The sequence below is a fragment of the Delphinapterus leucas genome, chromosome 4, assembly GCF_059928025.1.
Source record: "Delphinapterus leucas isolate spDelLeu-1000000601 "Yukka" chromosome 4, BTC_Dleu_Yukka2, whole genome shotgun sequence".
Lineage (NCBI taxonomy): Eukaryota > Metazoa > Chordata > Mammalia > Artiodactyla > Monodontidae > Delphinapterus > Delphinapterus leucas.
In genome coordinates, this window is record NC_143132.1 from 81,920,298 (window position 1) to 81,933,929 (window position 13,632).

At 47.2% G+C, this 13,632-nt stretch overlaps 1 protein-coding gene across 2 annotated transcripts; it reads left to right on the forward strand.

Annotated features, from left to right (window-relative positions):
• Positions 1–9,240, forward strand: TMEM41A (transmembrane protein 41A). 2 transcript variants are annotated; one of them, XM_089910737.1, is made up of 5 exons: positions 1–207; positions 2,017–2,170; positions 4,801–4,962; positions 5,338–5,476; positions 6,631–7,515. In XM_089910737.1, exons 1-5 carry the CDS (start codon positions 89–91, stop codon positions 6,780–6,782), a joined length of 726 nt encoding a protein of 241 aa, XP_089766863.1. In that variant the 5' UTR covers positions 1–88; the 3' UTR covers positions 6,783–7,515. The 2 variants fall into 2 exon arrangements, with proteins under 2 accessions (XP_089766863.1, XP_022426146.1); XM_022570438.3 differs by having other exon boundaries at positions 8–207; positions 7,398–9,240.
• Positions 9,241–13,632: the final 4,392 nt, after the last annotated feature.

The following is a 13,632-nucleotide window of genomic DNA, read 5'->3' on the forward strand; positions in this document are numbered from 1 at the left end:
TCCGCTGTGGCAGTCCGCTAGCAGCGAGGTTCCTGGCGGTGCTTCCAGGCTCCTCCGCGGCGGGGCGGGTCCGGGTGCTGGCGCCGAGATGCGCCCCGTGCTCGGCCTCCTCCTGGTCTTCGGCGGCTGCACCTTCGCCCTGTACTTGCTGTCGACGCGGCTGCCCCGCGGGTCGACACTGGGAACAGCCAAGGAGGCTGGAGACAGGTGCGTGGCGGCGGTGACGGGGCCCGGGGTTCGGGTCAGAGGAAGGGAGCCAGGTCCGAGGATGGGGTCTGGGAATCGGATTTTCGGGTTTCTGGATCGGAGGCGTCGGGGGCTGGGATTTGGGGTTCAGTTTTGGGACTGGAGATTGGGCCGCGTCTACACGGTCTTGGGCAGACCGGGTGGACGAGAGCGGGGCCTGGCCCTGCCTGGGACCTGCGTGCTGCCGGCTGCGCGGGAGTGCTGTCTGGTGCCTTTGGGGTGGTGATTTGCGGAGGGAAACGCGGCGCCCTACCTTGGGTGGATCCTGCTGGAGCACCTCTGTTCCCGCCATTGGATCGCCTCTTCAGCGGTGTTCCTGTCGCCTTCCCAGGCCCAGCCCTGATCCCCGTTTGCATCCGACCTTCGCCTCTATGTGGACCCGCAGCCCCTTCTTTTTTTTTTTTTTTAACATCTTTATTGGGGTATAATTGCTTTACAGTGGTGTGTTAGTTTCTGCTTTATAACAAAGTGAATCAGTTATACATATACATATGTTCCCGTATCTCTTCCCTCGTGCGTCTCCCTCTCTCCCACCCTCTATCCCACCCCTCCAGGTGATCACAAAGCACCGAGCTGATCTCCCTGTGCTATGCGGCCCGCAGCCCCTTCTTAACGACTGCTCTCAGCCTCACTTCATCGTCCTCCCCACTTCACTACACTTCTGTCAGGTCTGCCCTTGGGGCTTTAAGGCATCCGGTCTTCAGGAGAAACGTTGATGGACAACTTTAAATTATTCACTAACTAATTATCTGCTGTCTTTTCTTGGCTGTCTCTGCACTTTTCCTTTTACTCCCTGACAGGTTGAGGCAGGAGGCAGTACAAATACCTACCGGGCTGATTTGTCGTGATAAACCAGCATACTGTTTATAAAGTTAATGGAAGTGTGTCAAGGATGTTACTGATGTTTGAATATTAGGACAGCTGTTTTCAGTGACTGTATTCTTTTACTCTAGCTGGGAAGACTCTGCTGTGGGTGTCAGACATACTAAGAGAAATATTCTGATGAGAAACAGGAGGGTTTGCTTATAATTGATCATTGATGGATTCAAGAGTTGTTCAGCTGGCAGAGGCAAGGTAGCCTTTACACTGTAACCCTTGTACAGGGTTCAGAGTGCACTGAGGATCATATAGAGAGGCAGGGTGAAAAGCAGGCTCTTTGAAAGGGTTGGTTCCAAGCCTGACATATTATCAAGAAGATTATGTTTATGGTATGGACAAATACACTTTCCCAGGGAATCTTTAATTGGCTCTTTTGTGACTGATAAAGCAGGCGTTTTACCTAGTAATTTTGGAGCACTGTGAAGTTTGAATTGTCCTTGGCCTAAAGCTTAGGGGGAGGGGCTACTCCTAGAAAGAAAGGCGGTTTAGGATGTTTAGTACTTGCCTAGAAATTAATCCATTTGCCTCTTAAGAATAGTTCATAAAACCTGAGAGCTTAGAGGGGACTTAGTGATTATCCACCTTCAACCCCTCATTTTTCCGATAAGGAAACTGAGGCTCAGGGACTAGCCTGAGATCACACAACTGGACAGTAGCAGAGTTGAGATGCTATGCCAGGTCTCTTGCTTCCAAACCAAGGCTCTTCTCCTTGCCTCTGCTGTGTTATATCAGGTCATCCATTATTCTGGCCTCCCATTAAGCGTGTCTTCCCAGCAGACCAGATGATGGGCACATTTATAAACCTACTTTGGAAAGAAGACACAACAAGTGACTTTATTAGGTATTAGGCTGATCTGGACTCTTGTTTCCATCTGCTTTTCCAAATCTCAGGTCACTGTGGTTCCCCTCGGACCTGGCCGAGCTGCGGGAACTCTCCGAGGTCCTTCAAGAGTACCGGAAGGAGCATCAGGCCTACGTGTTCCTGCTTTTCTGCAGTGCCTACCTCTACAAACAGGGCTTTGCCATCCCTGGCTCCAGCTTCCTGGTCAGTATCCTGCCCTCCCCCTGTGCCTGCCTCCCGGGAAGCCACCTTCTGTCTTTGTAGAGGGGCCCTTAGGCTGCAGATCCTACGGTCCAGAGGACAGACTACTGGGGCTACCATTTGTTGACGGCTTTCCCTGTGTCAGGCACTGTCCTAGTTGCTTTACCTGCACGACCTTATTTAATTCTCCTAAGAGCCAACAATGGGCACTTTTATCCACATTTTACAGGTAAGGAAATGAATGGTGAGAAGTTAAGTAACTGTCCCAGGTGACAAGGCGAGGAGGGGGTTGGGCTGAGGTCTGAACCCACATCCACCCAGCTCCAGAGCCTGCCTTTCCTCTCAGGTATGCTGCTTTTGTTTCTAAGGATTGGATAGGTGTGGAGCACTGTCCTTGAGACCTCTCCCCCTCCTCATGTTGGTGATTTTTTTTTTTTTTTTTTTGCGGTACACGGGCCTCTCAAGGTTGTGGCCTCTCCTGTTGCGGAGCACAGGCTCCGGACGCGCAGGCTCAGAGGCCATGGCTCACGGGCCCAGCCGCTCCGCGGCATGTGGGATCTTCCCGGACCGGGGCATGAACCCGTGTCCCCTGCATCGGCAGGCAGACTCTCAACCACTGCGCCACCAGGGAAGCCCCTGGTGTTTCTTTTAAAATCTGTTTTCTCCACTAGCCTGTGAGTTCCTTGAGGTCAGGACCTGTTCCTTATTCTCAGCCTATGTGCTTCTTTGCCTGGCACAGGGAAATGCCTTCATAAATGTTTGACGAACAGATGCAGGTTGTTCATGGTGATGTTAGGCTGTAGAGGATTGGGAAGTCTCCCTGTGTGGAGAGGACGAGTCATTCTGGTTTTCCAGGCAGCCCCCTGGCTCTCGGGAGCCACAGTGTTAGACCTGGGCTTGTGCTGGGGCTCTTGGATGCTTCTCATCAGTTGGCATCTCAGATGATACAGAAGAATCTGTGCTGTCCTCCCAGCAGCATTTTAAGCTGGTTGGTATAAATGTATATATCTATTATGGCTTTGGGTAGGTTTGAATCCCAGCTGTGTAACCCTGAGCAAGTCATTTAACTTCTCTAATGCTGTTTCCTCATCTGGAGAACCGGCATTCTCCTATGTAACCCCCTAGGATTGTTACACGGGAGGATTAAATGACACAGTGGGTGCAGAGGGGCTGGCACGGTGAAGGTGTGCTGCCTGGCACACAGCAGCCCTCAGCACTTGTTGAATGATTGGGTGACTGAGCAGGAAGACTTGAAAGCTTCCTTCTGCCCTGCTTCTCCCTCCGGCCCCAACATTCAGCTCAGGCTGGATCCCCCTAAGCAGTTTGTTAGGAACTGGAAGAAAAGCAAACACATTCTGCCAAGAGAGATGGGGGTGTGTATGGTGCTTGAGGTCAGGGGCTGACTCCTGGGGCTTCCCCTGTACCTCTTTCTCTCTTGAGCTGATCCCTCTTCAGGGCGAAGAGCCAGCTGCTACCTGGAGGTGAATCCTGTCTCTGCCTCGTGTGACTCTGGGTACGATACTTAATCTTGCACCTATAGAAGGGGTGAGGATGGTATACTAAACAGGGTCATAGTGGGGATTAACTCAGACCTGTAGTCAAGCACATAGTAGGTGCTGAGGAGATCCCTACCTTCTCACTTCCAGGTTCCCCTTTTACTTTCTCTTTTGGATCCCATGTTTGGCAGGATGATGTCTACCAGCCAAACTGCACTTAGGAAGTATTAGTTCACTTTTCCATTTTTGTCAATCTAAGGCTTTTTTGAATGTCAGCTAGAACTCTGGTCAACATGGAACCCCCAGTGTTAGCATTATAGAGAAGTAATTCCTGCAGGAAGGAAAGACATGAGACATTTTCTAAAGCTTATGAGGTCTTACTGAGGGAAAATTCATGGTTTGTGTTTATTTAAAGTAGCAGAAATAACGTGTGAGCTTCATTGCTGCCTCTTCCTAGGGCACCAGGGCTGGCGGGGCCTTGCACAGCCCAAGTGGCAGGCTGGGGGCTGTATACACAGATTTCCCCGTTTAATTGTCTCGCCCGCTGAGGTGTTAATCTTCTTCCCAGTTTCAAAGGTGAGGAGACCAAGGCTGGGGCTGTAGTTCCCAGCTCCTTCATCACTTTTTTTCTTTTCTTTAAAAATTTTATTTATTTATTTTTGGTTGTGTTGGGTCTTCATTGCTGCACGCGGGCTTTCTCTAGTTGCGGCGAGCGGGGGCTACTCTTCATTGCGGTGCGCGGGCTTCTCATTGCGGTGGCTTCTCTTGTTGCGGAGCACAGGCTCTAGGCGCGCAGGCTTCAGTAGTTGTGGCACGCGGGCTTCAGTAGTTGTGGCTCGCGGGCTCTAGAGCGCAGGCTCAGTAGTTGTGGAACATGGGCTTAGTTGCTCCATGGCATGTGGGATCTTCTGGACCAGGGCTTGAACCCGTGTCCCCTGCATTGGCAGGCGGATTCTTAACCACTGTGCCACCAGGGAAGCCCCTTCATCACTTTTCATTCATCTCTTTAGAGTGGGAGTTAGGTTTTCTCCAGGAAAATCACTGAAGGAGGAGGGAACCTAGGACCCTTGGGCTCCAGGACAAGATGGCTGGTAGCTGCCAGATGTTCTCATGGCAGAGGATTTGTTTTCTTTGCAGAATGTTTTAGCCGGTGCTTTGTTTGGGCCATGGCTGGGGCTTCTGCTGTGCTGTGTGCTGACCTCGGTGGGTGCCACATGCTGCTACCTGCTCTCCAGTGTTTTTGGCAAACAGCTGGTGGTCTCCAATTTTCCTGACAGAGTGGCCCTGCTGCAGAGGAAGGTAAGGCGAGGGGGGTACATCTAAGTGCTGGGCCCCCATAAAGTTACCACGTGGCCCTGAGGGGAGTAGGGGCAGAGATCTCCCACAGTGGTCCTCTGTCCTGCCTCAGGATGTCCCAGGGGTCCTGTTGATGTGTCCATCACTACCAGCTCTGTGTCTTTGGGCAGGTTCCTGACTTTTCTGAGCCTGTGTCTTTGGGCAGGTTCCTGACTTTTCTGAGCCTCAGGTACCTCCACTTTAAAAATGAGGAAAAGAATCTCTGCCCTGGAATTTATAGAATATGTAAAGTATGTAGAACAGTGCCTGGCACCAACAGATTTTCAATACCTGGAGACTCTTTCTGCTTCTTAATGGCCTTGTCTTCTTTGGCTACAGGTGGAGGAGAACAGAAACAGCTTGTTTTTTTTCTTACTGTTTTTGAGACTCTTCCCCATGACGCCAAACTGGTTCTTGAACCTCTCGGCCCCAATTCTGAACATCCCCATCGTGCAGTTTTTCTTCTCTGTTCTTATCGGTAAGACGTGGTGTGTAAATTTGAGTCTCACAGTTGTCCTGGGCATGTGCCTGCCTCTGCGCGCACAGGCTCATGAAGAGCATCGAAAGGCCTTATCTAAAGTAATTGTTCCTGACTGCAGACCTACTCGGGCTTGAACATGAAAACCCATAAAAATACTTCTGGAAAAAATAGGGATTGTTCATTCTGTAACTGTATTTAATGCCTATTGTGTGCCAAGCACTGTGCCAGGCCCTGGGATTAGAAGAGTAATCTGTGTAACACACACATCTTGGCCCATAGTAAGGGCTCAGTAAAAGCAGAGTTGGAGTGAGGGGACGTGGGCAGAAGGCAAGTGGAGGCAGGGGAAGGGTCAGAGCAAGGGGCTTCCTGTTTGGCTTTGGCCCGTTTTGATTAAGATCTGCCTTAGGAAGAGCTGGTACTAGTGCGGTTCCTTCTTGCCTTTTGACAATTGTATGACCTTCAACAAGCTCCTTACCCTCATGGGCCACTTGGCCAAATGAGGGGCTAGGACTAGAGCAGTGTTTCTCTAAGTATGAGCTTTGAACCACTTCCATCTGAATGGTAAAATTGTTAACAGCCTGTAAAATCACTGACTTATTTTCTCCACACTGGAAGCAAACCACCCTCTCTAAACCTAAGGCAAGGATCTCCTCTCTTAGAACATGGAAGGGAAGGCTACTCAGGGCTCTGGGTCAAACATGACAAATCTGGTTGAGCAGCTGCTATTAATAGGGAATTCCTGAGAGAAGTTGAGATCTTAAATTGAAGCAGAATCTACCACAGCTAATCTGTCAGACAGCCTTTTAGACAGCATGCCTCAGCACCTCTGTTAGCAGCCTGTAATCACCCAGGTGGCACGAGACTTGGGAAGACTCCAGAGACTGAGATTCTAGTTACCCTTCTGACAAGCTGTGTGACCTTCATGAGTCTATGATCTTGAGGCATCATCTACTAGAGGAGTGGATCATCAGGGGGTCCCAAACCAATCAGAATCTTGGGAGCGGGGGTCAGGAGAGGCTGTTAGAATGCAGGTTCCTGGGTTCTACCCCAGACCCAGGTAAACAGAATCCCTGGGGTGTTACCCGAGGATGTTTTTTTTGTTGTTGTTGCGGTACGCGGGCCTCTCACTGTTGTGGCCTCTCCCATCGCAGAGCACAGGCCCCAGACACGCAGGCTCAGCGGCCATGGCTCACGGGCCCAGCCGCTCCGTGGCACGTGGGATCCTCCCGGACCGGGGCACGAACCCGCATCTCCTGCATCGGCAGGCAGACTCTCAACCACTGCGCCACCAGGGAAGCCCTGAGGATGTGTTTTTAACAACTTCACCAGGGGTTTGTTATACAACCAGCCTCTCTAGCCACCAGTCAGACTTGTGGGATCCAGTGGATTTGATGACCTCTTACAGACAGTACAGAACATGAGTAGTACTACTGCTTCTAAGAAACCTGTTTTTATCACAGGCGTACTGTAAACCTCATAATGCTGGTGCTTCTCTTTACTTTGGCTGTTGGGCGCTCAGAACCAAATTTGGGGTCACCTCTAGCAAATGAGTGAACTTTATGCATTTTTGCTTAAGTACTAACTGTACTTTGTTTATTCTTCTCTCATTTTGTTTTATTCTCCATTCATTTTGTTTTTTCCTATTTAAAAAAATGTCTAATCTTACTGTAGTATATATATTTTGTGAACCATCTCAAGTCCTTTTGCTGAATGAGACAAATGTATGTGGGAAGTGAGGAAAGGAGGGGCAAGAGTGGAAAAGAAGGGAAAGACGTAATATGTTTAGAGGTCAGGAATTGGGCAAAAACAGTACAAAACTGGAGTCACTGTTGTGAATTCCTGGTGACATTTCTGAAGGACTATCGTTCTTCATTTTCCTGCTCCCCAGTAACAGGCCCTTTCCCTTTTCTTCTTCAAGGTTTGATTCCATATAATTTCATCTGTGTGCAGACGGGCTCCATCCTGTCAACCCTGACTTCTCTGGATGCTCTCTTCTCCTGGGAAACTGCCTTTAAGCTGTTGGCCATTGCCCTGGTGGCCTTAGTTCCTGGAACCCTCATTAAAAAATTTAGTCAGAAGGACCTACATTTGAATGAAACGAGCAACGCTCATCATCTAAATAGTAGAAAGGACACCTGATCTGGATCCTTTGGTTGCCTCGTCCCTGGACTCTACTGTTTATTTATTTGTGTAATGGGCGTGGTCCTCTGAAGCCCCTCATTGTTTTTAAATTATTCTCAACAGGTGATTTACACACTATTCTTCTGTGTGCACTGTCTTGTCATGAAGGACACTCTGTGCTCTAGAAGGTGAATTATATCAGGTTCTCAAAGCAGCCCTGATTTAGCAGGACACTCTGCAAAATGGATGGCCTCCTAGCAAATCCTGTTTGTATTTTACTGAATAACAAGGAACTCAGGCCAAGCCCTGAGCTGCTTCGGGAGAGGCTGCTGATTGCCCTTGTCCAGGGCGCCTCTTCTGCACAGTGATCAGCTGTTGTGACAGGTGTTATCCTTTTACGTCCCTCGTGGACATGATTAGTGTAGATAATGACATGTGAACCCACATCACTGACACCACTCTTCATCTTGTTAGTCTCCTGAAGAGTGATCCTTCTGCACTGTTCTGCTGCTGCTGACCTACCTCTTCCATAAATCAGAGGAAACAAGCCGACAAACTGCATAGAATTTCCATGTACAGCTCAAAAACACAGTGATTGCTGTGATGCTCTTTGTGTTCAGACGCACTGATGTTACCACATATATCACATCTCCTCTTGGCTGCATGTCCTGACAATTCAGCTGATTGCAAACAGACTATTGAATATCAATGGAGCAAACTCTGTATGTTATGAATACTCTGGAGAAGTTCTTACCCATCTGGATGGGCAGAACCCTTGACTCACTTGAACCAAATGACTGTGAGTACATTTTCTAGTCTGTCCTTTCTGTGTGGAAATCCCTCCTCTGTCTTGCTGGGACAATGGATTCAGTACACTCCAATATCACCCAGTATACCCTCTGAATGCTTTTTTTCATTTTGTCATTTCCTGAGAATAACTGAGGGAATAATTCTATTTTATCTTTTAATTCAGGTGAATTAAGGGGAAAATTTGGTTTTGGATCAATTTGTTGTGTTGTATTTTAATGATCTGTGGCTGTCATGGCTTCCTATGGCTGCAGTATTGAATTGGCACAGACCTGTTCATGCTTCCAAGGACAGAAGGGCCTTGGCACCTAAAATGACCAGCTCTGGGATCCTGTACCCTACAGGAGTAACTCATCATTTCTTATTAGAACTGTTGTCCCTGGGCACCATCTGCTGGGTTTTTGATTTGGCTTGGCCAAGAATCTTGCCAAGGCTTTAATGTAGACCAGTTGTTCTACATGAATTCTTGGGAATTCATGACAGAGAATGAATTTCCAAGCAGTGTTTTTTGGACATGGTATAATCCAAAAAACACAACAAGGACTTCATTTTTAAGGATGTGTTGCTTTAAAAGAAGCTTGATAACAAGAGTGGGAGTGAGGAGGATGCCAACTGGACTTGGAGATCCGTGGCTCTTTGTATTGTGAAGTAGGAGGAGGGAAGGGGAGACACAAGGAAGCTCTCTACACTATTGAAAGTATGGCCCTTTGCCCTTTATCCAGATCCTTGGATTGGTCTCTCTCCCATCTCCCCCGTGATTTTGCAACAATGTGCCTTATCAGTTGTGAGTTTACAGGCAAAGCAATTTCCCAAATAAATGGATATAAATATTCTGTGTGGTGTGTGTTTATACATGTTGCTAACTTTCAATTCCCATTGCCAGTGGGAATCAGGATTGGCTGAAAATCAGACAATCCAAAGTGGTGTCTTAGCTTTCTACTCTCAAGCTTCTTACCAGTTGTACACACTGGAAGCCAGATTTTCATTTTTGCCTTTTCCCTCGTATGCATATTTTATAGTAGGGTGCTAATACCACAGAAGTAGCTGTAAGATGGGCAGCAGGAAAGTCGTAGGGAAGAAGAAGAGTGCCTGTCTGGGATATGACAGAATAATCACCAAGAGACGATAACCAAAGAAAATCATGGTCATCTCTTCCTTCTGTGGATGTGTCTGACGAAAGAGCCCCAGAAACCAGCTTTTCCCATCACCTATTTTTCCTGGCTGCGGGAGACCCAGTCATGTAAAGTCTTCCTTTCCCGTAAGTTCTGACAAATACTGAGACTTGTGAAGGCAGCTCTCAGGACACAAACAGTACCTATAAGGAAAAGACAGGACAGAAAACAGTGAAGTACACTTTTTGTTTAATTCCATGCATTTGTTTGCTTTGATAGTCGCTCTTGTTCCCATCGCTGTACAATTGTTCAATACAAAGAGGGAGCCGGCATCAGAACCCACACAGGGAGCAGGGGAACTAACAGTACTGGAGACCTCAGAGGACACAGATGAGGGAGATCATTCTGAGACTTGACTACAAAAAAAGTTAATTTGCTCCAAATTGAAAGGAACTCAAATTATTGCAATCAAGAATCAAAGTGGGTCGTCCCACTTCCAGACTCTGAGAAGTGGTCGCTCGAGGTAGTGAGCTACCCGGGCGATGCGGTCAATAAGGGACGTCTTCCTATTAGCCTGCGCCTTCTGGTGGGGTTCCCTCTGGTCTGCAACCACGGGAGGACCCTGTGTGTCTGGTCACTGGGCAGCAGCCTGGGGCCAGGAGCCAGCGTGCGCCTGAGTGCTGTGAAGTGGCTCTAGAGAGTAGGCCTGGGATTTGGCCGGAAGTTTTCTTACAGTGGCCTTACCGTCTGCTTGGGGGCTTGGCCCTGTGTGAAATCCTGCCAGCATGCTCCGGTTACGTGACAGTTAACAAAAGCCTTAACCTAACCCTTTTGGGGTTACCCTATTTCTCAGAACAGTGATTTCAGAGCTCCCCTCTTCTGCCACCTGTCCCTGAGAAGTGTTCCAGGTTCCACAGGGGTCCTCCATTTGGCAGTCTAGTTCCTTCCAGTTTGAATAGGTGCTTGCAGTATTGGCTGTAACATGCAAACAGGCAGACTAATGTGATTCTTATGTGCTAGTCTGTGAGGCTGCTAACATTGGCGATGTGAGTATATTAGGACATTTATTCTATGAAATCAGCAATGAAGAAAAATCTTGCTGCCTAGAAAGGCACTAAATTCATACTGACAGTACAAGTCAGAGTCTTGAAAAGAATGTCACGTTGTTTTGGTACATCAGTCTCATAGAGTCTAAGGAAGAAGCAAGTAACTGGGACTTGTATTAACTTTCTGTTTATAGAAGGTGGTGGAGGAACATGCTCATTTAACAATGAAATGATGTAAATGAAGAGACATTTTGCAATTCAATATACAATTGGAATCGTACTCCAAAAGGGCAGTGGGTGGAGGCACGTGGCCTTTTTGCTGTCATTGGTGCTGCCCCCTGATAGCTGTAGGGTGGGATCTATAAGGAGTACACTGGTATATCCTGTCATTCTCCCATCAGGGCTAACTCGAGATCTCAAACCACCTTAGGAAATTAATTATGAGGTTAGAGCTGGGACAGCAAACAGATCTCCCCTTGCACACCAATTCCAATCAAGTGCCAATTATGGCTCCAAATGCTGTGTTGTGAGAGGTTCTGAGGCCATGTCCAGGCTCAGTAGGAAAGAATATGGTGATCAATAAATACCACGGTCTTGGGTATTGAGGGTGGAGATGGCAGATGGTGGTATGAAGTGGTATTTTGGTTTCTGGCTTGGTAGAAAAACAAAATACAACATAGCGCACTATACTGCAGAGCAGGGCAGGAATTCCTTGGAATTTGTAGAATTCAGTCACAGGAAGTTCAAGTAGAAACATTTTAAGGAAGGGGGGCGGATTGAGACAAAAGGGCATGGAAAAAAAGGGTAAATCTTTTGATCAATAAGAACGCATTCACACTGGAAAAACGTCAATGCTCCACAGTGGGAGAGGGCATTGAAAATTGGGTTGGTACCAGGAAAACCCCAAACCATCAAATCTATTATTACTTAGGGTAAGAGGAAAATTTAGTACAATGAGGCCCTTAAGTGGAAGTCCAGTGTACTTATTAAATCCTACTAAAATATCCTTAATTCTAGAAGGATGGATTTGTTGATACTAAAGTTTTAAAATATGTGAACTTCAAGCTGGTCATACCGAACCATCATACAACACAGTTAACACCTTCACCTCCCTGGGTAGGTGCTCCCCACAATCTCACCAACAGGTCCAAACTTTAGTGGTGGTAAGGTCTATTATAACTTCAAAGGAGGATGCAGGCTTCTCAGTCCCTCTGCCAAGCAATTTTAAGAGGAATTGTTATTCAGAGGACATGATCTAGAAATAGATAGGAATCAGAACCAAATGCCCATCTGCAAAACAAATAAAAACTCATTATCTTGCAGTCAGTCAAAACCAGATGCTAAATGAATGTGGAATTCACTTCAAGGGGGTTAAATTTTTGATCAACAATGAAGCTTGAAATCATAGTCCTGTGAGTCTTTAAAGCACTGCCACCCAGTTGTCAGACTGAAGAATTAGCTCTTAAATTCCCCGAGCTCTTCGTTCCACTCTTCAGATGACTGTGGAGTTGTTCTCAAAGAAACACACACTATTTCAAAATTGTGCTGGTTATTTGAAGGCAGGCAGTGAAGGGTAGCCTGGGATAGAGAAGGCATTTCTCTTTTAACCTAGACTAAAGACACTGTTCTCTGAAGCCTCTAGTCGCTTCTACTAAAAAATAAGTAAAATGTTCAACGTGGAACTTTATTCAACTTTTTTTTTTTTTAAATAAATTTATTTATTTTTGGCTGCGTTGGGTCTTTGTTGCTGCGTGCGGGCTTTCTCGAGTTGCGGCGAGCGGGGGCTACTCTTCTTTGCGGTGTGCGGGCTTCTCATTGCGGTGGCTTCTCTTGTTGTGGAGCTCAGGCTCTAGGCGTGCGGGCTTCAGTAGTTGCGGCTCATGGGCTCAGTAGTTGTGGCTCGCGGGCTTTAGAGCGCAGGCTCAGTAGTTGAGGAACATGGGCTTAGTTGCTCCACGACATGTGGGATCTTCCCGGACCAGGGCTCGAACCTGTGTCCCCTGCATTGGCAGGCGGACTCTCAACCACTGCGCCACCAGGGAAGCCCTATTCAACTCTTGACAATAGAGTGAATGACTTGAAGATTCAATACTGTCTGCTATGCTAACTTGCTCATAACAGTCAATCCAGACAGGTATATGGCATTACCATGACAGACAGTCAAGATGGGAATTCAAAAAAGTTATCAAAATTATGAGGTATTGGGGTGGGTTTTCCAGGAAGACCATCACTGAAAGGGGTAAGACACGTTAACCTTTATGTTCCTCTTTGGCCATGACAGGTGGGCAAGACCTGGACATGCTGAAGGGTCAGTGTTTTATGTTGGACAGAAAGAGGACACAGAGGGACTTCCCTGGCGGTCCAGTGGTTAAGACTTCACCTTCCAATGCAGGGGATGCGGGTTTGATCCCTGGTTGGGGACCTAAGATCCCACATGCTTCGCGGCCAAAAAAACAAGACATAGAACAGAAGCAATATTGTAACAAATTCAATGAAGACTTTATAAATGGTCCACATCAAAAAAAATAAATAAATAAAGAGGACACAGAGTTGTAGCCTCTCTGTTCTCAGAAGTAATGAACCAGAGAGATTCACAGTATGGTGTGGTCTGAAGTCAGAGGATGAAAAATATGGGCTTTCAAGGTACTTTTCCAGCTCTGTGACTAAGAGACTAAGCCTCATTCTAGAATTTCTCTTGTCTTGCTATGGGATGACATCACAGTTAGGCATTTTTTTTTGTCATGCCATCTCTTTATTTCCTTTTTATAGTCTCCCAACTAGGAGCAAAATGTTGGTTTTATGGGATTTAGTAGGAAGGAGATTACAAACTATGCCGCCAGTTCTTGAAACTATCTACCCCACAGGCCCCATGCAGATTCCCTGTAGGCCTGTTCCTCTCAGGGCATTACATAATTCTGTTTGTGCTTCTAATGTAGTCCCATGATTTTATTTCTTAAGAAACTCGAGAAAATGTACAGCTTTTGAACTCTTTGTCCACCACTCAGTCATCTGATGCCCACCTAGGAGCTTTTGCGATCAAGTCAAAATCACAACGTATCCACTGGAC